Below are 21,573 nucleotides of genomic sequence, written 5' to 3'. Positions count from 1 at the left end.
AGTTTGTCCGATGTACGATATGCTGCAGCTACAAGAAATCTCGTACACACTGGGTCTTCGTGGGCCAAGGCTATCCTTACATGAGCCCAAGAGAGCTCAGAGTTTTGCCGGCGGCCGAAAGACACATTTAACTTTATGCCTCTTCAATAATCTTCCTATTTGTTGTGTATGGCAAGATGACCATTCCCCTTTGTTCTTTGCCTTCTTCCAGTTCCTCACGTTGGCTAACCCACTTCGGGTGTAAGGCACTGCGAATCTCCTGTTCGGAATATCCATTTTGTTGGAAAGTGGTACGCAGGTGGACTAGCTCATTTGATAAGCTGTCTGAGTCTGATATGGCTCGTGCTCTGTGAACCAGTCCTAAGTACACCACTTCATTGCGAAGGATGGTGACAACTGGTGGCCTGGAAGTATAAGTCTGTGTGTGTTGGTTTACGGTACACTGCATGACCTAATGTGCCATCTTTTCTCCGTACCAACACGCCCAGGAATGGAAGTTCGCTGTTTTTCTCAATCTCCATTGTGAACTTGATGCATTGCTGAATGTATTTCTTGAGCATCTTAACTCACTTCATCCCAACATCAAGTTCCAACAAAATGGATATTCCGAATGGGAGATTCACCATGCCTTACACCCGAAGCGCCTTACCCAACGTGAGGAACTGGAAGAAGGCGAAGATTATTGAAGAGGCATAAAGTTAAATGTGTCTTTCGTCCGCCGGCAAAACTCTGAACTCTCTTGGGCTCATGTAAGGACAGCCTTGGCCTGCGAAGACCCAGTGTGTAAGAGATTCCTTGTAGCTGCGGCATGTCATACATCGGACCAACTTGTCGCACTGTAGAAAAGAGATGTACTGAACACCGACACTACACTCATCTGAAGCAACCAGAGAAGTCCGCAGTGGCCGAGTATTGTCTCAGTACAGAACATTCTTTGAATTATCAACACACCAAAATTCTCACGTCGATGAGTTCGTACTGGGACAGTATTATTAAGGAAGCAGTGGAAATACATAGCTCGACGAATCTTGTAAACAGAGACACAATGGCTTTCAGCTCAGTACAGCTTGGGATCCAGCAGTGGCCTTATTGAAGTCGCATTGAGCAGAGAGGAGTACTGTTGGTCATACGACGGATGACGATTCACCAGCAACATAAATATTTGTTGACAATGGGAGGGTAGTCACGCGCCTTACGCGGGCGCGCATTTTTGCTTGCGGCTTCCGACAGAGGTCGCTAGGGTGGCCGATGGGAGCGCAGAGCAGAAGCGGCAGCCTCCGCGTGTGCGCCGAAGTCTTTGGTTCTTCATCTTGTGTGTGGCGTTGCTGTCCTTCCAGCTCTCGGTTGATATCGTCGCTATTGGCAATAGAATTTGGCGCCTTCCACACATGCGCACTTCCTGCCTAAGACTGGTATAAATGGGGGGCTCTAGTCATGCCTTAGCAGTGTGTTCGTTGCACCTGAAGATGTCGGCCAGTTCCGCTGATGAAATATTGTGGAGTTTTCACTATGACATGCGCCATCTCACCCGAGAACCATATATATTTTGTGTATATTTGTAGCAATAGTTGTTTGCTTGAAAAATCACGAATTAAATTTTTTTGGATTTTTGAGTTATTACTTTCTAAAACCTCTGAAATTATGTAATTTTTGTTAGGTTCTGATACCTTAAAATCACCATATCTCAAACTACTTGATGCACAGGTCTAAGATTTGTGCTATTTCATTCAGTTTCTTATAAGCTATAAAAGTATGTGCTAATTGACATTATTCTTAACAATGATATTTTTTTAACTTCCTGGCAGATTAAAACTGTGTGCCAGACCGAGACTCGAACTCAGGACCTTTGCCTTTTGTGGGCAAGTGCTCTACAAACTGAGCTACCCAAGCACGACTCAAGCCCCGTCCTCACAGCGGGCGAGAGTCGTGCTTGGGTAGCTCAGTTGGTAGAGCACTTGCCCGCGAAAGGCAAAGGTCCCGAGTTCAGAATAGAAAAACTGAGAAAAGACGTCGGACAGCTAACACAATTTATAAGAAATGAAATGTCAGAAAAAAAAAACCAGAAAGGTTAGGTAAAATCTCACAACAAGAAGCGATAGAGCTATTAGATGAAAAGATGCAGAAATTACAAGCATTGGCCAAATGACTTACAAGATACCATAAAAGTGAAAATAGAAGTAAACAGAACCAAAGATTCAACACAAACCAAAAGAAATTTTACCAAACAGTACATAACACACACATTAAAATAGACAATCCACCAAATTTAACAGACATGGAACACTTCTGGATCAACATATGGTCAAACCCGGTACAACATAACGAACATGCACGATGGATACAAGCAGAAACACACACTTACAAGATTATACCACAAATGCCTGAAGTGATAATTTTGCAACATGAAGTCACCCAAGCAATTAATTCTACTCACAATTGGAAAGCCCCTGGAAAAGATAAAATAGCAAACTTCTGGCTAAAGTAGTTCACCTCAACACATTCACATCTAACTAAATTATTTAACATTATATATAAAAACAAAGATGAGGTGACTTACCGAACGAAAGCGCTGGCAGGTCGATAGACACACAAACAAACACAAACATACACACAAAATTCAAGCTTTCGCAACAAACTGTTGCCTCATCAGGAAAGAGGGAAGGAGAGGGGAAGACGAAAGGAAGTGGGTTTTAAGGGAGAGGGTAAGGAGTCATTCCAATCCCGGGAGTGGAAAGACTTACCTTAGGGGGAAAAAAGGACAGGTATACACTCGCACTCACGCACATATCCATCCACACATACAGACACAAGCAGTCTCTTTCCTGATGAGGCAACAGTTTGTTGCGAAAGCTTGAATTTTTGTTTGTATGTTTGTGTTTATTTGTGTGTCTATCGACCTGCCAGCGCTTTCGTTCGGTAAGTCATCTCATCTTTGTTTTTATATATAATTTTTCCCACGTGGAATGTTTCCCTCTATTATATTGATATCATAAATTATTTAACAGTTACATTGCAGACCCATACACATTCCCTGATACACTTACGCATGGAATAACTTATCTGAAACCTAAAGATCAAGCAGACACAGCAAACCCAGCCAAATATCACCCCATAACATGCCTACCAACAATATACAAAATATTAACTACAGTCATTACACAGAAATTAATGACACATACAACACAGAACAAAATTATAAATGAAGAACAAAAAGGCTGTTGCAAAGGAGCACGAGGATGTAAAGAGCAACTGATAATAGATGCAGAGGTGACATATCAAGCTAAAGCTAAACAAAGGTCGCTACACTACGCATACATTGATTACCAAAAAGCTTTTGATAGTGTACCCCACTCATGGTTACTACAAATATTGGAAATATACAAAGTAGATCCCAAATTGATACAGTTCCTAAACATAGTAATGAAAGATTGGAAAACCACACTTAATATCCAATCAAATTCAAATAATATCACATCACAGCCAATACAGATTAAGCGTGGAATATACCAAGGAGACTCATTAAGTCCTTTCTGGTTCTGCCTTGCTCTGAACCCACTATCCAACATGCTAAATAATACAAATTATGGATACAATATTACTGGAACGTACCCACACAAAATCACACATTTACTATACATGGATGATCTAAAAGTACTGGCAGCAACAAATCAACTACTCAACCAATTACTAAAGGTAACAGAAGTATTCAGCAGTGATATAAATATGGTCTTTGGAACAGACAAATGTAAGAAAAATAGCATAGTCAAGGGAAAACACACTAAACAAGAAGATTACATATTGGATAACCACAGCAACTGCATAGAAGCGATGGAAAAAACAGATGCCTATAAATATCTAGGATACAGACAAAAAATAGGAATAGATAATAGAAATATCAAAGAAGAACTAAAAGAAAAATATAGACAAAGACTAACAAAAATACTGAAAACAGAATTGACGGCAAGAAACAAGACAAAAGCTATAAATACCTATGCTATACCAATATTGACCTACTCATTTGGAGTAGTGAAATGGAGTAACACAGACCTAGAAGCACTCCATACACTTACACGATCACAATGCCACAAATATAGAATACATCACATACATTCAGCAACGGAAAGATTCACATTAAGCAGAAAGGAAGGAGGAAGGGGATTTATCGACATAAAAAACCTACATTATGGACAGGTAGACAATTTAAGAAAATTCTTTCTAGAACGAGCAGAAACTAGCAAAATACACAAAGCAATCACTCATATAAATACATCGGCTACACCACTGCAATTTCATAACCACTTCTACAACCCTTTAGATCACATAACATCAACAGATACGAAGAAAGTAAATTGGGAAAAGAAAACACTACATGGCAAACACCCATATCATCTAACACAGCCACACATCGATCAAGACGCATCCAACACATGGCTAAGAAAAGGGAATATATACAGTGAGACGGAAGGATTCATGATTGCAATACAGGATCAAACAATAAACACCAGATATTACAGCAAGCATATTATTAAAGATCCCAATACCACAACAGATAAATGCAGACTTTGCAAACAACAAATAGAAACAGTAGATCACATCACAAGCGGATGTACAATACTAGCAAATACAGAATACCTCAGAAGACATGACAATGGAGGAAAAGTAATAAATCAACAGCTTGCCTTACAACACAAACTTATAAAACAACACGTTCTCACATACAAGTATGCACCACAAAATGTACTGGAGAATGATGAATACAAATTATACTGGAACAGAACCATTATAACAGATAAAACAACACCACATAACAAACCTGACATCATACTCACCAATAAAAAGAAGAAATTAACACAACTAATCGAAATATCCATACCCAATACAACAAATATACAGAAGAAAACAGGAGAAAAAAATTGAAAAATGCATCCAACTGGCTGAGGAAGTCAGACATGTGGCATCAGGTTAAAGTTGACATCATACCTATTATACTATCAATACAGGAGTCATACCACACAATATCCACCAGTAGATCAACGCAATACAGCTACATCCAAACGTATATATACAACTACAGAAATCTGTAATTATTGATACATGTTCAATTACCCGAAAGTTCCTAAATGCAATGTAACATATACCGTACAGTTAAAAGGAAGTCACGCTTGATCAAGGTCCACATCAGTTTCCATTTTTAACCGGACATAATGTCTGAGAAAGGAAAGAAATAATAATAATAATAATAATAATATCATAACTTATCTGACAAAAGAAATTGTTGTTTTTGTGGAATTTTGTTGTTTTGTACATAATTATGTACAGTTTAGGTCAATAATTAAATAATGTGTAAGCTTTTGCAACTCTGTTTCATTTTATTGTGTAAGTAGGAGTTTTCATGCTTATCCATTTTTTTCGGACAAATGTACAAGATACCTTTGAAACTTTCTGGCAGTTAAAGCTGTGTGCTGGACCGAAACATGAACTCGGTACCGTTGCCTTTAGCGTCAAAGTACTCTACCAGCTGAGTTACCCAAGCATGACTCACGGCTGTTCTCACAGCTTTACTTTTCTGTTAGCATTTGAAACAGATTCAAAGTAGTTCATGTTTATACTTCAGACGAAAGCCGATTCTTGCACTGTATAAACAAACAACTCCAAACACTAAGTGCCATTTGTGGAAATGTTTAAGCTCAAGTAGTAATGTCTAACAGCATGGTTATTTGACTGGAATACAGATGATGTGCTGAACTCCAAAAGGGCCTAAAGCACACCACTGTTGATCCCACACTTAACTGAATTTCAGAGACCAGTGATACAGCTTTTTGCGAAGTTTCATATATACGATGCAGGCCTATAGCACAGTTAAACCTGCCTCACCATAAGATCAACAGATTTTAGAAGCACGAATGAATGCTACAATCTCACAATTGACTGTGATGTGTTTTAGGCCCTTGTGATTCTCACAAGGGAAACTCCCCATTGCACACCCACCCACCACCCCTCCTCGCCCCCCCCCCTCCCCCCCCCCCCCCCCCAGTTTTGTGGCAGGAGGGCCCAGTGGACAGCCCGTCAAAACTTAACAACTCAGTTCAAGCATAAAAACACAAAGAAGGTGTACTGAACTGTAAAAAAAAAAAAAGAAACTGTGAACTATCCAAGCTATAAAGTACATCGAGCAAAGACAAAGAGGTATGGTGTCACGGTTAAGTGGCAACAGCGGTTGAGCCAGTGTTCAAAACTCCATTGTGCCCCCTTTTTTTTCTCACGGAATTTTGGGTTGTCTGTCATGAGGGAGTTTTGAACACTGCTCAACTGCTTGGCAGGCCAACACTGTGACCACTTAACCACAATGCCTTGGCTATGTTAATACCCTCAATGTGTTGTACTTGTTAAGCTTGGACCATTTGCTGTTTTTTTTCTTCACAGTTCAGTACATCTTCTTCCTATTTTCATGCTTGATCTGTGTTCAGTTTTTGATCGGATCATTACTTAACATATTATAACTTAATCAGAAACCCACAAAATAGGTTTACCGTCATTACAGCTTTAACATATACTGATGTCCAATCTAATTTTATGACAGTGTGCAGTGATTGAATTAGCATATCTGCGGAATGGACTGTCATCTAGCAAGATTTATGCCGAGTAAATGGGGGTAAAAGTGTACTGCAGTATGCTACCACCTGGCGGCACTGATGTAAACTTCAATTTGAGTGGCAAGAGCTAGCTGTGCACATCGGGAACTGTGCACATTGTTTATCCATTGCGTATGTATTTGGCCCATAAGGCAATAACGTAATGCGAGCTATCCATGCACAATAGCTCCTTAAGACGTACATGAGTGTGTGTGTACTTACGGCCCAGATGCCAAGTTTCACGCATTCTAGAGGACCAGTAGCATGGTAGATTTAAGTGCCATACCTTTCAGACGGCAGCATCTACATTAAGATTAGTAGCATTGAAAGAAAAATAACCAAGAAATCCACAAGGTGTTGCATGTTAGTGTTGAAGCACTCTTGTGCTCTTACACAGCAACCGCCACTGTTCGTTTCACATGGAAGGTACTGTTAAAGGGCTTCTTGTGGGAACCAAGCAACATTACATCCCTTTGTGTTTTACTTTGGTAGTAAACAACTACAGAATATAAATGTCTGTTAGTGAGTGCCTTCTTCATGATACCAGGGCAGTTCAGGCATTCATAACAGGGCTGATTAAATATTTGAAGTTAATGATAGGAGAAATTGGACATTCACTACCTTAGTGTTGGATCTGCTGCCCAGGATAGGAGTTTTATTAAGTTGTGTCTTCATGAAAAGGACTTTGGTACATATGTTGAGTGGAATTTCTTTGAGACCAGCCATGGAAAATATCCTTGCAATGGATCAGCTGATGCTCTGGCAGTTAATGGTCATTCACAGAAGCCTTTAGATAACCAAATATTGATGCCTCTTGATCTGTTAAAGTTCTGCAGTGACGTATCATGAAAGAAGGTTAGCCACAGGCCACACAATTTCTGAGACAAGATATAATGGGACATCCTCCTCTAGCATTATTTTTCTCAACCGTAGTCATCAATACCAATATTATTTTTCAAATTTTGGACAGGTCAGTATTATCTCAGCTGCTTTTCTGAAAACTTCATATAATTTTATACACAATGTTATATTTCAAGCTAAAATTTATGAAGAGGAGTTACTTTATTTTTGATGTTACAATCGATAAGTACTAGCCCTCAGTGTTCAGTTAAAATTAATTTTTTTACAGAAACATTTGAAACTGAAATTAATTTTGAAGCCTAGTACTGTTCACTATGTTTATTTCTGGATTCATTTATGAAATAATAATCAAAATTAACATTCATTTGTCAAGAAAAATTGTAAACCCTTTGGAATATGGTTATTACCGCAGAATGAAGTAGCAGTAAGCATGCCTGTGATGTGATTGGACGTATTTTTGTATTTTGGGCGAACAATGAAATTTCGGCTTTGTTAATGTGAAAATTCAAAAGACTGTATGATGTACTAAAATGTGACAAAATATATTAGCATAACAACAAAAACTCTGCAACAGCAATCTTCAAATTTATTGAGATCAATTCAACCATGAGAATCTAAAATGTGAGAATTTCAGATGAAAAAATCGGACCTGTAAACAAGACTGAAGCCAACTCTACACAAAAAGCTAAGTAAACTAAAACGTTTTTTGTAATCTTCGCTCCTCTCAAATTTTTCATAAGACTTTGCTTATTGTGGAAAATAGCTGGAATTAGGAAGGAGGGGGGATATTAAAAGGAGAAAATAATCAGTTCAAGCCCACTGATTAAAACAAGATCAGAGTAAGCGGAGTTTCCATGCTGCAGCCTTCTCAGTTAAAGCAGATGAAGAAAATCTGGCTGTTTCAACTGCAATGCTATAACTTGAGTAGTATGCATGGTGAGTGGTAATTGTACATAGTTTCATTCAAACAAAAATATGCCATGGTGATCTTTATCCATCCCTTGGCCCTGCCCATTCCTTCCATTGGTCATGCTAGATTGCGTAGCAACACTTATTTAAAATCATAAAGGTGCCACCAACAGCATCAAGAAGAAATGTATTTCCTCAGTCTGAACAAGACAGTATTGGCAAAATATTCAGTCTGAAGTGAAAAAGAACTATTCCAGTCTTACAGTGTGTTTAAAGTTCTAACTTTCTGGATTTTCATTTGTTTTCTTGTTTGAAGTTAATGTGTACTTAACTACACTTGTATTTTATTAATGTAAAAGCAGTTTCTGCTGATTTTACTTTCTTTTTACTCATCGTCATATTTGAGGATATATGCTGGGTATGGAAAGTAATAACTTTGAGTGATGTTTTTCAGCCGTAAAGAGGCATGGGTCAAAAATCAAACTGTATAGCTTGTGAAGCTAAAAGAAAACTCTTCCAGGATACAGCAAGATAAATAAGTTGAACATATAGCTAAGATACCGACCCCCAGGACTACCCAAAATTTAGCACCCAAAACATTTTCATCAAAGTTGCAGGTGTATATATTTTGATAGTGAAGGACAGAGGCCATTGTACAAAAAGCCCTATAAGATAGCTTGACTGTGTGTCGTATGACCAATTCTTGGCTAAATTTGTTCTTAAAAATGATTTGTGGCTGATTGAAGATGGACTCTCCAACTCTCACAGTATATTTTCCTATTTGTGAAGAAGCACAAAGTACGGCTGTCCTCAGATATATTTAATTCTGATCAGTATTATGTTCTTATTCAGCACAAAATATTGTTTAATTATACAAAAGCGGTGCTTGTAAATTAAGACCATGTTTATAAAGTTGTCCAAAATTGGCACTTTCACATGTGTGTAGGTGGGTGTAAACTTAGGACTCCTGTCGAAAAGAGCCTGTAGAAATGGAACCAAAGGCAATATCAAGTTGAAACTTATGTACATATCAATCCTAGACATTGTGGAATCATCCCATAACACTCCATTAAGTTTGGATATGGCTGAATGAATACCACCTCAAACACTGGACCACATGATGAGGAATGTTCCAATGATGTGTATGTAAGGAATACAATGAGTTTCAGGCATTAATTTTATTTTAGTTTAATCTCGAAAAATATCATCCATGTTTTAAAAATTAATTAGCTTTGGGCCGTGATTACTTCTTTGTAGTGCTGTATTGTTCCAGATTCAGGTGAATAATTTAGTTAGATCAAGTAGAAATAAAAAATAATATAGCTCTGTATTTGTGATCAACCTGAAGTTTGGTTGTAACCAGTGTTTTACTGGGTTTGTTTCTATTAGGAGGCTACAGTGTGATTTTGTCACTCTTGCCCCCTTTCTCCTGAAATCTTGAAATCTTGGTTGTGGTATAGGTTAGGTTGGAAGATTGTTTGCTTGTGAATTGCCAAAACCAACAAACGAGAATGCAAAATAAAGATTGTGCTAAAAGATAAGATACTTCTACAGTGCAGTCTTATGTCTCTTTGCTCCATATTTAACATATTTTTGTTTTATCATAAAAACGAAAACTTGCAGGCAGTGTGGTTTCAGTAACCTGAGACTGCAATTGTGTGCGTGAGTTGCGTTTGTGTTTGAGACTGCAATTGTGTGGTGGACTCTGCATCACAATGCCTCTTGGCATTTTTCACATTAACTTATCATTTCTGGTGACAAAAGAAATGGCAAGTGACATAAAATACCCTTGGATGTAACTGGGGATTGAACACCAGTCACAAGTATTTGTAATCTGACACTTACCCATTGATCTGCACAAGATGATTGCACCAGTACCAATCAGGAATGAGAAACATAGAAAAGTAGATTGTATTTACTATTTTATTTCAAAAATAAGGTGTTCCAATTCAAAGTAACTATATTAATTGTTGTTGTGCATTAGAGATTTGTACACTACTTTAATTAATTTATAGACACTATATGGTGTTAAGAATATAATGCTGCCTTTTCCATAGTTCAGGAGAAGAAAGAAGGCAAGACTCTTATCATTGAAGCTGTCACTGTGCCATCTCCACGACAGCCACTCTTAGTTAGGACACCATCAGATGGTCCATGCCGTTTGTGTGCCTTGGACCTGGACATAAAACATACGGTAAACTTTTTTACTTGAAGTGATTATCCTGTCAGCAGTTCTTTTTAAGATTAAATGTACACTGGTGATAGAATGTTGCCTCTTTTTTATTATTATTATTATTATTATTATTATTATTATTATTATTGGTAGTTCGCACTTGATGCTAACAGCTCTAGTAGAAATAATATGAATAACTAATCTCTACATTGCTTACTTTGTATTGTTCTCACACTAAGTTTCTCACTGTCAAAGCTCGATACTAGATTTACAAACTGAATAGAAGCAATTCTTTTCTGATATATTGAGAGCTTAGTTTTGAAAACTGAATTTACTTTATCAAAAGAACTCCAGTCCATTTTTACTCTTTTGTTTATTTTCTTTTTTCTGACTATGCAGGTAGTCTTCAGCCGTAAACAAAATGTAACGTGGTTCTATGACTTTGTTGTTAATGTCAATTTTTTTTTCTCTGTGTCCATTGTGCTCTATTTAATAATATCATAATTATTTTTAAGCCACCTTTCTAACTTAAATGATTTTTTCCATTTGTCATTGAAGTTTATCCATGATTAAGACAAACTGGGCATTGCCACCATCAGAACATTGGTGCCTCAGATGTGTTCCATCTGCATGTATTCTGTTCTAACTAGGAACGCAAGGAAACACATGATCATAAAAAAAGTTAGGATTTATTAGGGCATGGAGTCGCAACAACAAGGGCACACTGGATGTAATTAAAAGTAATGAATACATTTGACTACTGAGAGACCCATGTATGGCCTTATAAAGCTGTTGTCACTATCTATTGTTACTGGAATCATGCTTAGTGCACACAGTGGAACAGGTGACTGCAGTCAGTGACTAGGCTGCCCTGGCAGCCATCTCGAGTACCTGTGGCTGCAACTTTTGATTGTCAGCATACACTACGCTTGGCATAATCGCCTGACTCATGTCCACTGTGGGAGGTTATTACAAATTCCTTTTTTGTTTTTCTAGGTAAGGGTCTATAAATTTTCTCTAGGACTGATGATGATAATTTTGGTGATGTGGAATCTCTTCGCTAGACTGATCGTTTCTGAATATGTTTCTGCTGCAGACTGAGAGGTTTCAGAATTTTAGAATGTGTACACAAATGCTCTTCTGTTAGTTCTTCTTTGGGCACTGCATCTTTTGATGGGTCTGGGCTTCCTTAATGGTCTGTTCCACATATCTATGTTCTCTGTTTTTCTCCTCCATTCTCAGATCGCAATCTCGGTAAGGTCATCCAACACATTGTGTATCTATCTTACCTTTGTTTGGTCCTTCTTTTGTGTGGAATATGGTCTTACTTACATTTTTCTCATGGGTGTCTTGTCATATGATATCATCTCCTTATGTCTAACAAGTGATTTGATAAGTGTAACTACGTCTTCACCTTGTATAAGTTGCTGTAGTTCATTGGCCGTATCTTATACCCCAACATTCTGCCCCACCACAAGTTCATATATTTGTTCAGATGATCTTGTGTTGTTCATATCTGCTTCTCTCTTTGTCCACATTTCCAAACCATAAGTAAAAACTGGTTGTACAGGGGAATAGTATTCTTTTGTTTTTCTTGTAATTAAAGAAATTTTAAACACTCCTGAGATTGCAAAAAAGGCTGTTTCATAGTTGTGTCCATTCTCTAATTATCTTGTATTATCACTGTAGAAAAGAACTTAGATTACTGAAACAGTTGACACCTTTAAAACATTTTAATAAGGGCATCAGGTTGTATTGTCTTCTGCTGACCTTAAAATTGGACTTATTCTACATTCTGTCATAGTTTAATTTACAGTTTTGGCTCCTTCTGGTCCCATTACTTTTTGTATTTCTTCAAGTATGTGTAGTGATTTTCTGTGTATATTGATGTGTAGATTCATTGTTGTGTCAGTGTGGTGTATTTGTGTGTGTGAATGTGTATTGTGTGTTTGTATGAGTTGCTGAACAATAGGCGTGAATACACTTGTGCTGTTCATAACACATTGTAGGATCACATGAGGCTGTTTACAACATACTCGGTACAACCTCATTCCGTTAGCAAGAAATTCTATCTTTTATACTGTTAAGGCTTTCTATATTCAAGTGCCCGATAAATAAACCGTTTTGGAATGTCTGTATAAACCTAAATTAAATTGGGAGTGGATAATTGTGAAGCACCTTAACTATTTTGCTTTTAGAAATACCTCAGGGTTGTAACAGAATGTCTTTTAACTTTAATAATAATTTACACTTTCATAGACTCACCTGGAGAAACACCCTTTATGTGGTACACCTTCTATTAATTCAAAGTTGAGCACTTCATGTAAAATCTTGTCACTTGAACAAAATATAGCTGTGAAGCAGAAGATGCAAGAATGTTTTGATATTGATACTACTCTTTGCAAAGTGAATGAAACTAACTTGAGTTAAGTCTGTTTATTCAAGAAATTAATTGTAACTCATTTCCTTTTGCTTTACACCATGTAATATTGGATTAATTTAAAAAAAGAATCTGTCATCTTGCAAATGGCAGCCAACAGTAGTAATTACAACTCATACTGTATCACCATTATTAATCTCTGAAAAAATGTACAATTAGTTTTTTGTACACACGGGTGTGTTAATGCTACTGAAATAACTGGTTCAGTTATCAGTAACAGCATGTACACTGGTGTCCAAAATTAAAGCAACAAACTGCTATTTTCCTGTCCTGTGTCTAATTCATGATATAATCATACAAACTGTCAATCAGATGACTGTGCAATCATGTTCTGCAAGGAAGGTGGCATTTCAGTCAATGGACAACAATTCCAATGGTGATATCAGGGCACCTATGAATTGAGATAGTGTTTGTTCGGTAGCCCCACATCCACAATCGCTTTGCACACAGTCACGGACAGTGCAGTATGGCACAGAGAAGATGCCTACCAGACTCTCTGCAGTGGTGGGCCATAGAAAGAATGGAAGCAGGACAGTCATAAACTGATTTGGCCTGATGGCTTAATGTGAATCATTCTTGGATGTGGTGACAGTTTATAGAGACCACTCCTTCAGCAAGGTCCGAGCAGGCACATGGGGGGAGGGGTTTATTAGTTATTGAGAGCTCCAACGTTAGGCGGGTGATGGAGCCCCTTAGGGAAATAGCGTTAAGGTCGGGGAAGAAGGCCAGTGTTCACTGTGTCTGCTTGCCGGGGGTTCTCATCTGAGATATGGAGGAGGCCCTGCCAGCGGCGATAGAGAGCAATGGGTGCACCCGACTGCAAATTGTTGCTCATGTCGGCACCAATAACTCCTGCCGTCTGTGTTCAGAGGTCATCCTCAGTTCGTACAGGCAGTCGGCGGAATTGGTGAAGGCGGAAAGCCTCGCTCGCGGGGTGGAATCTGAGCTAACTATTTGTAGTATCGTTCCCAGAACCGATCGCGGTCCTCTGGTTTGGAGCCGAGTGGAAGGCTTAAACCAGAGGCTCAGACGATTCTGTGGAGATCTGGGGTGCAAATTTCTCAACCTCCGCTATCGAGTGGAGAAACATAGGGTCCCCCTGAATAGGTCAGGCGTGCACTACACGCTGGAAGTGGCTACAAGGGTAGCGGAGTACGTGTGGAGTGCACATGTGGGTTTTTTAGGTTAGAGAATTCCCTCCCTAGGCCCGACAAGACGCCTCCTGAGACGCGGCAAGGTAGGAGTAGGCAAAATGCAACAGGGAATAACAATATTAATGTGCTAATAGTAAACTGCAGGAGCATCTATAGAAAGTTCCGGGAACTGCTCTCATTAATAAACGGTCACAATGCCCATATAGTACTACGGACAGAAAGTTGGCCGAAACCAGACGTAAACAGTAATGAAATCCTAACTCAGATTGGAATGTATACCGCAGAGACGGGCTGGCCAGTGAAGGGGGAAGCGTGTTTATAGTGATAAGAAGTGCAATATTATCGAAGGAAATTGATGGAGATTCGAAATGTGAAATAATTTAGGTGAAGGTCACGGTTAAAGCAGGCTCAGACATGGTAATTGGAGGTCTCTATAGGCCCCCTCGCTCAGCAGCTGTTGTGGCTGAGCACCTGAAGGATAATTTGGAAAATATTTCGAGTAATTTCCCCACTGTGTTGTAGTTCTGGGTGGAGATTTTAATTTGCCGGATATAGACTGGGAGACTCAAATGTTCATAACAGGTGGCAGGGACAAAGAATCCAGTGAAATTTTTTAAAGTGCTTTATCTGAAAACTACCTTGAGCAGTTAAACAGAGAACCGACTCTTGGCGATAACATATTAGACCTTTTGGTGACAGACCGGAACTATTTGAAACAGTTAATGCAGAACAGGGAATCAGCGATCATAAAGCGGTTACTGCGTCGATGATTTCAGCCGTAAATAGAAATATTAAAAAAGGTAGGAAGATTTTTCTGTTTAGCAAAAGTGACAAAAAGCAGATTACAGAGTATCTGATGGGTCAACACAAAAGTTTTGTCTCAAGTACAGATAGTGTTGAGGATTGGTGGACAGTTCAAAACCATCGTACAATATGCGTTAGATGAGTATGTGCCAAGCAAGATCGTAAGAGATGGAAAAGAGCCACCGTGGTAAAACAACGGAGTTAGAAAACTGCTGCGGAAGCAAAGGGAACTTCACAGCAACCATAAACATAGCCAAAGCCTTGCAGACAAACAAAAATTACGCGAAGCGAAATGTAGTGTGAGGAGGGCTATGCGAGAGGCGTTCAATGAATTGGAAAGTAAAGTTCTGTGTACTGACTTGGCAGAAAATCCTAAGAAATTTTGGTCTTATGTCAAAGTGGTAGGTGGCTCAAATCAAAATGTCCCGACACTCTGTGACCAAACTGGCACTGAAACAGAGGATGACAGACTAAAGGCCGAAATACTAAATGTCTTTTTTCCAAAGCTGTTTCACAGAAGAAGACTGCACTGTAGTTCCTTCTCTAGATTGTCGCACAGATGACAAAATGGTAGATATCGAAATAGATGACAGAGGGATAGAAAAACAATTAAAATTCCTCAAAAGAGGAAAGGGCGCTGGACCTGATGGGATACCAGTTCAATTTTACACAGAGTACGCAAAGGAACTTGCCCCCCTTCTTGCAGCGGCGTACCGTAGGTCTCTAGAAGAGCGTAGCATTCCAAAGGATTGGAAAAGGGCACAGGTCATCCCCGTTTTCAAGAAGGGACATCGAACAGATGTGCAGAACTATAGACTTATATCTTTAATGTCGATCAGTTGTAGAATTTTGTAACACGTATTATGTTCGAGTATAATGACTTTTCTGGAGACTAGAAATCTACTCTGTAGGAATCGGCATGGGTTTCGAAAAAGACGGGTCGTGAGAAACCCAACTCGCGCTATTCGTCCACGAGACTCAGAGGGCCATAGACACGGGTTCATGGGTAGATGCCGTGTTTCTTGACTTCCGCAAGGCGTTCGATACAGTTCCCCACAGTCGTTTCATGAACAAAGTAAGAGCGTATGGACTATCAGACCAATTGTGTGATTGGATTGAAGAGTTCCTAGATAAAAGAACGCAGCATGTCATTCTCAATGGAGAGAAGTCTTCCGAAGTAAGAGTGATTTCAGGTGTGCCGCAGGGGAGTGACATAGGACCGTTGCTATTCACAATATACATAAATGACCTTGTAGATGACACCGAAAGTTCACTGAGGCTTTTTGCAGATGATGCTGTGGTGTATCGAGAGGTTATAACAATGGAAAATTGTTCTGAAATGCAGGATGATATGCAGCGAATTGACGCATGGTGCAGGGAATGGCAATTGAATCTCAATGTAAAAAAGTGTAATGTGCTGCGAATACATAGAAAGAAAGATCCCTTATCATTTAGCTACAAAATAGCAGGTCAGCAACTGGAAGCAGTCAATTCCATAAATTATCTGGGAGTACGCATTAGGAGTGATTTAAAATGGAATGATCATATAAAGTTGATCGTCAGTAAAGCAGATGCCAGACTGAGATTCATTGGAAGAATGCTAAGGAAATGCAATCCGAAAACAAAGGAAGTAGGTTACAGTATGCTTGTTCGCCCACTGCTTGAATACTGCTCAGCAGTGTGGGATCCGTACCAGATAGGGATGATAGAAGAGATAGAGAAGATCCAACAGAGAGCAGCGCGCTTCGTTACAGGCTCGTTTAGTAATCGCGAAAGCGTTACAGAGATGATAGATAAACTCCGGCGGAAGACTCTGCAGGAGAGACACTCAGTAGCTCGGTACGGGCTTTTGTTAAAGTTTCGAGAACATACCTTCACCGAGGAGTCAAGCAGTATATTTCTCCCTCCTACGTATATCTCGCGAAGAGACCATGAGGATAAAATCAGAGAGATTAGAGCCCACACAGAAGCATACCGACAATCCTTCTTTCCCCGAACAATACGAGACTGGAATAGAAGGGAGAACCGATACAGGTACTCAAGTTACCCTCCGTCACACACCGTCAGGTGGCTTGCAGAGTATGGATGTAGATGTAGACCGAAACTGTATCCCAAAGACCAGGGCAGGGCCAACCACATGTGACTTCAGAAGAGAGGACCAGTATTTGGCTGTAAGTGGCACAATGGTACCGGATTAGTGTTGCATGGCAACTGGCATGTGAGCTCACAGCATCCACTGGACGTGTTGTATTGGGGCAAATGGTGTGCAGGAGGCTTTGGCAGTGTGGCCTTTATTGTTGGAGACCTCCTGTATGTGTACCTCTGACACATCTTCACAGAAGGGAATGTCTATAGTAGTCATCAACAGGCCACCTGGACAGTCAAACAGTGGGCCAACGTTGTTTTCACAGATGGGCCCTGATTTAGCCTAGAGTGATTCTCAATGGATTTGTGTCTTGAGAGAACATGGAACACGATTTCATGACCCAAACATTGTGGAAAAATAGGGATATTGAGGAGGATCCCTAATGGTGTGAGCAGAAATTATGTTTACCACTCGAATCCCTCTTCACGAAATTGTACGGGTGAATCGGCAAGATTTAACTGCTCTCTTTGGAATTTGTGGTTGCGAGATTCTTTGGGCCCAGACTTTGTAATTACAGACCCTAATGCTCGACCTCATAGAGCACGGGTGTTTGATATTTTCTTGGAAATGGAAGTTATTGCACGTGTGATGTGGCCTGCTCGATTTGAATGCCATAGAGCAAGCCTGGGATGCACTAGGGAGATGGCTTGCGTCACATCAGCATCCAGCAACCGCTCTCCAAGACCGTGAACAGCTCTGCAGGAAGAATGGGTGTTACTGCCTCAACATGAGCCTGATGACATCATTCACAGCATGTCCCATTGTTGTCATGCCTGTATTGGTTCCAAAGGTGGTCACACCCCATTCTGAGCACATTAACCAGTTCTCAAAACGTGCGTGCAAATCTGTCAAGTTGGAAAAAAATGAAGAACATTTTTGTCTACCATTATGTATGTTGCAGTTGTTTATGTTCTGTATTCTTTACATTGTTTGTACTGTATGATCACCTGTTTATATTATCTTGTGGCAAAATCAATGCAACATTGCAAAATTTCCATCTTCTGCTTTAATTTTGGACACCAGTGTATTTACCAGAAATGTGTTACAAGACACACATGTTTACATCCACATCTTTCTTGTTGGAAGATTCAAACAAAGAAAAAAAAACTTTTGAAAATAAATTTGTGTTGTTTCCATTATTCTCAGTAGCTTTACTACAAAATGTACATTATTGTGAAATATCGATAGTGCTTTTTATATAAATTCCAGTGAGAATTAATATTTTCAATTTCTCATTTGTGCACAGAATAACAGTTCATTTTATTATGTAACGTTTCATGTCAGCCATAAACAAATGTTTCTCTGGAATGACTGGACCACAATTGTATGAAGTTTTGTGGACAGGAATTCCACATGTACTATTTGTTAATTAGTCACATCACAGTTTCTCACAATGCACTTGTAAAAACAGTAAGTCAAGTTCATAACATTTAGTTATGTGAACACTGCTACATCAGTTGTGGGTTTGTAATTGTATTTGTCTTAACCAGTTATTAATTGATCAGTTCATGTATCATTTTCAGATACACAGTTCCACATTTACAGTGGGTTGCAGTTGCATCTGCTTCAAGTAGTTATCAACTTATCAGGTCACCAAACATTGTTAACGGCACATGATTACATTGGTTGTGAGTTCAAAATTGGGTTAAAGTCATCCATTTGTATTTAATGATATGTTACACAAAGTTTTTTGTATTGTTATTTGTTATTAGTTCGGTGCTAAATTAATGACTTTTGACCCATTTCTCACTACACTACTGCAACCAATGAAAGCAGTCTGGTAAGTTTGAACATTCCCTTGAAAGATACATGTTAACATCCCCATGCAGGCTACAGGCAGTGAAAAAGAGAGATAGAGGGAGGATGACAAAAAACCAGCCCGGAATCGTCAGATTGTTCCCGTCTGAGCATTCTTCCAATGATTACCAATTTAGTTACCAACTAGGCTATTAAAGTTATTGATAATGTTTTCAAAATTTGCACTATGAAGTTTTTTAAAATACATGTTTAATACATGTTTGCTAAAAGAAGTTGTTGCAACTGTTTTCATTATATTGTTCTTTGTATATTAAATGTGCAAATGTGTGCAATTGTCTTAGAGAATGTAATGGATAAATTGTTCATGTGTAACAAAACATATTGGAGATGGTTTTTTACAATCATGCAGCGAAATACATAAGGAGTTTTTTTCTTCAGATATCTGCTTTGGCAATGTTGACTCAAAGTACAGGAAAAGATTGTCATAGATTGATCTGGGTTGGCCAGTAAGTGTAAGATCATATGTGATGATCTACAACATATTCACTACAGCTTCATTCCAAGGGCAAGAAATTCTGTCTTTGATATTGCCAAGGCTTTCTATATTCAAGTGCCTGATAAAAAAATCACTTTGAAATGTCTGTATAGCTGAAAAATAAATCAGGAACAGATCAGTATGAAGCACCTTAATCATTTACTTTTAGAAATATATTAGGAGTGTAATAGAATGCCTTTTATCATGAATAATAAGTTATACTTTCATAGGTTCAAGTGGAGAAACACCCTTTGCATGGTGCACCTATTATTAATTCAAAGCTGAATACTTTCTTAGCTGTGGAAAATGTCATCACTTCAACAAAATATAGCCGTGAAGTGACAATCACAAGAATCTGTTTTGATATTGATACTACTCTTTGCAAAATGAATGAAATTAACTTAAGTCTGCTTACTCGAGAAAGTAATTGTAACCCATCTCCTTTTCCTTTACGTCATGTAATGTTGGAATAATGTAAAAGAAGAATCCCTTCGTTACTATTTTCTTTTGCATCACTATACTCAATGTCCGTTCTACTTTTTCTTCTTTCCTGTGATTCTCTTGTCGCCTTACAGCATTACATACAAAAAATCTGGGGTATGGGTATGGGCACCCATCCTATGCCAACCTGTTCATGGACCATCTAGAGGAATCTTCTAAAAACCCAGAATCCTAAGCCCCTCACAAGGTTCAGATTCATTGATGACATTATCGAAGGTGAAGACACCCTATCCACATTCCTCCAGAACCTCAACAACTTCTCCCCCATTTGCTTCACCTGGTCCCACTCGACCCAACAAGCCACCTTCCTAGATGTTGACCTCCACCTCAAACATGGCTACATCAGTATCTCCATCTGTATCAAACCTACTAACCACCAGCAATGCCTCCAATTTGACAGCTGCCACTCGTTCCATACCAAGTAGTCCCTTCCCTACAGTCTAGCTACCCGTGGTCATCGTATCTGCAGTGACTAGCAGTCCCTCTCGAAGTATACTGAGGGTCTCACTGAAGCCTTCACTGACAGTAATTATCCTCCAAACCTTGTACAAAAACAGGTCTCCCATGCCTTATCTTTCCAGTCTCCCACCACATCCCAAAGTTCCACCGTCTGGCCACAGAGGAGCATTGCCCTCGTAACTCAGTACCACCCAGGACTGCAGCAACTGAATTACATTCTCTGCTGGGGTTTCGATTACCTCTCGCCGTGCTCTGAAATGAGAAATGTCCTGCCCATTATCCTTCTCACCCCTCCCATGGTGGTATTCCACCGTCCACCAAACCTACACAATATACTCGTTCATCCTTACACAACCCCTGCACCCAATCCCTTACCTCATGGCTCATAACCCTGTAACAGATCTCTATGCAAGACTTATCCCATACATCCTCCCACCACCACCTACTCCAGTCTGGTCACAAACATCACCTATCCCATCAAAGGCAGGGCTACCTGGGAAACCAGTCATGTGGTCTACAAGCTAAGCTGCAACCACTGTGCTGCATTCTATGTAGGCATGACAACGAACAAGCTGTCTGTCTACATGAATGGCCATGGACAAACTGTGGCCAAGAAATAAGTGGACCACCCTGTCGCTGAACATGCTGCCAAACATGATATCCTTCATTTTAATGACTGCTTCACAGCCATATGGATCCTTCCCACCTGCACGAGCTTTTCTGAATTGCGCAGATGGGAAATTTCCCTGCGACACATCCTATATACCTGTAACCCGCCTGGCATCAACCTTTGTTAATCACTGTCCTCACCCATGCAGCCCCTTCCAGGTTCCCATTCCAGCACTACCCAACCATCATTCCGCCATCACACTCAATCTTTTTATTTGTCTCCTTTTTTGCTACTCCCCCTCCCCCCTCACCTCTCCCCTGCCCTCAGTCTAACCTGCAACACTTCACTGTCTGCCACCCCCACTATATTATCCCTCCCCTTCCCCACTCCAGCCTTCTCCTTACCCCCACCCAGTCATCACTCCCATCATGCACTGGTGCTGCTCCACGCAGTGTGGTTTCAGTTGCCTGAGACTGCAGTCATGTGCGCGAGTTTCTCGCGCGCGTGTGTGTGTGTGTGTGTGTGTGTGTGTGTGTGTGTGTGTGTGTGCGTGTATTGTTGACAAAGGCCTTAACGGCTGAAAGCTTTAAT

General features: G+C 39.6%; 1 protein-coding gene across 1 annotated transcript in view; it reads left to right on the top strand.

The window, feature by feature from the left end:
* LOC124602458 (28S ribosomal protein S18a, mitochondrial) overlaps nucleotides 1-21,573 on the top strand; it is a 67,005-nt gene that overhangs the window by 5,886 nt on the left and 39,546 nt on the right. The window contains exon 2 of the mRNA XM_047136322.1: nucleotides 10,460-10,596. Within this exon, the coding sequence (XP_046992278.1) occupies nucleotides 10,460-10,596 (137 nt within the window). The remainder of the gene's footprint in view (nucleotides 1-10,459; nucleotides 10,597-21,573) is intronic.

This window comes from Schistocerca americana, chromosome 1 (genome assembly GCF_021461395.2).
Source record: "Schistocerca americana isolate TAMUIC-IGC-003095 chromosome 1, iqSchAmer2.1, whole genome shotgun sequence".
In the NCBI taxonomy this organism is placed as follows: Eukaryota; Metazoa; Arthropoda; class Insecta; order Orthoptera; family Acrididae; genus Schistocerca; species Schistocerca americana.
The sequence above is the reverse complement of the archived record's forward strand: the minus strand, read 5'-3'. Positions and strand labels throughout refer to the sequence as shown.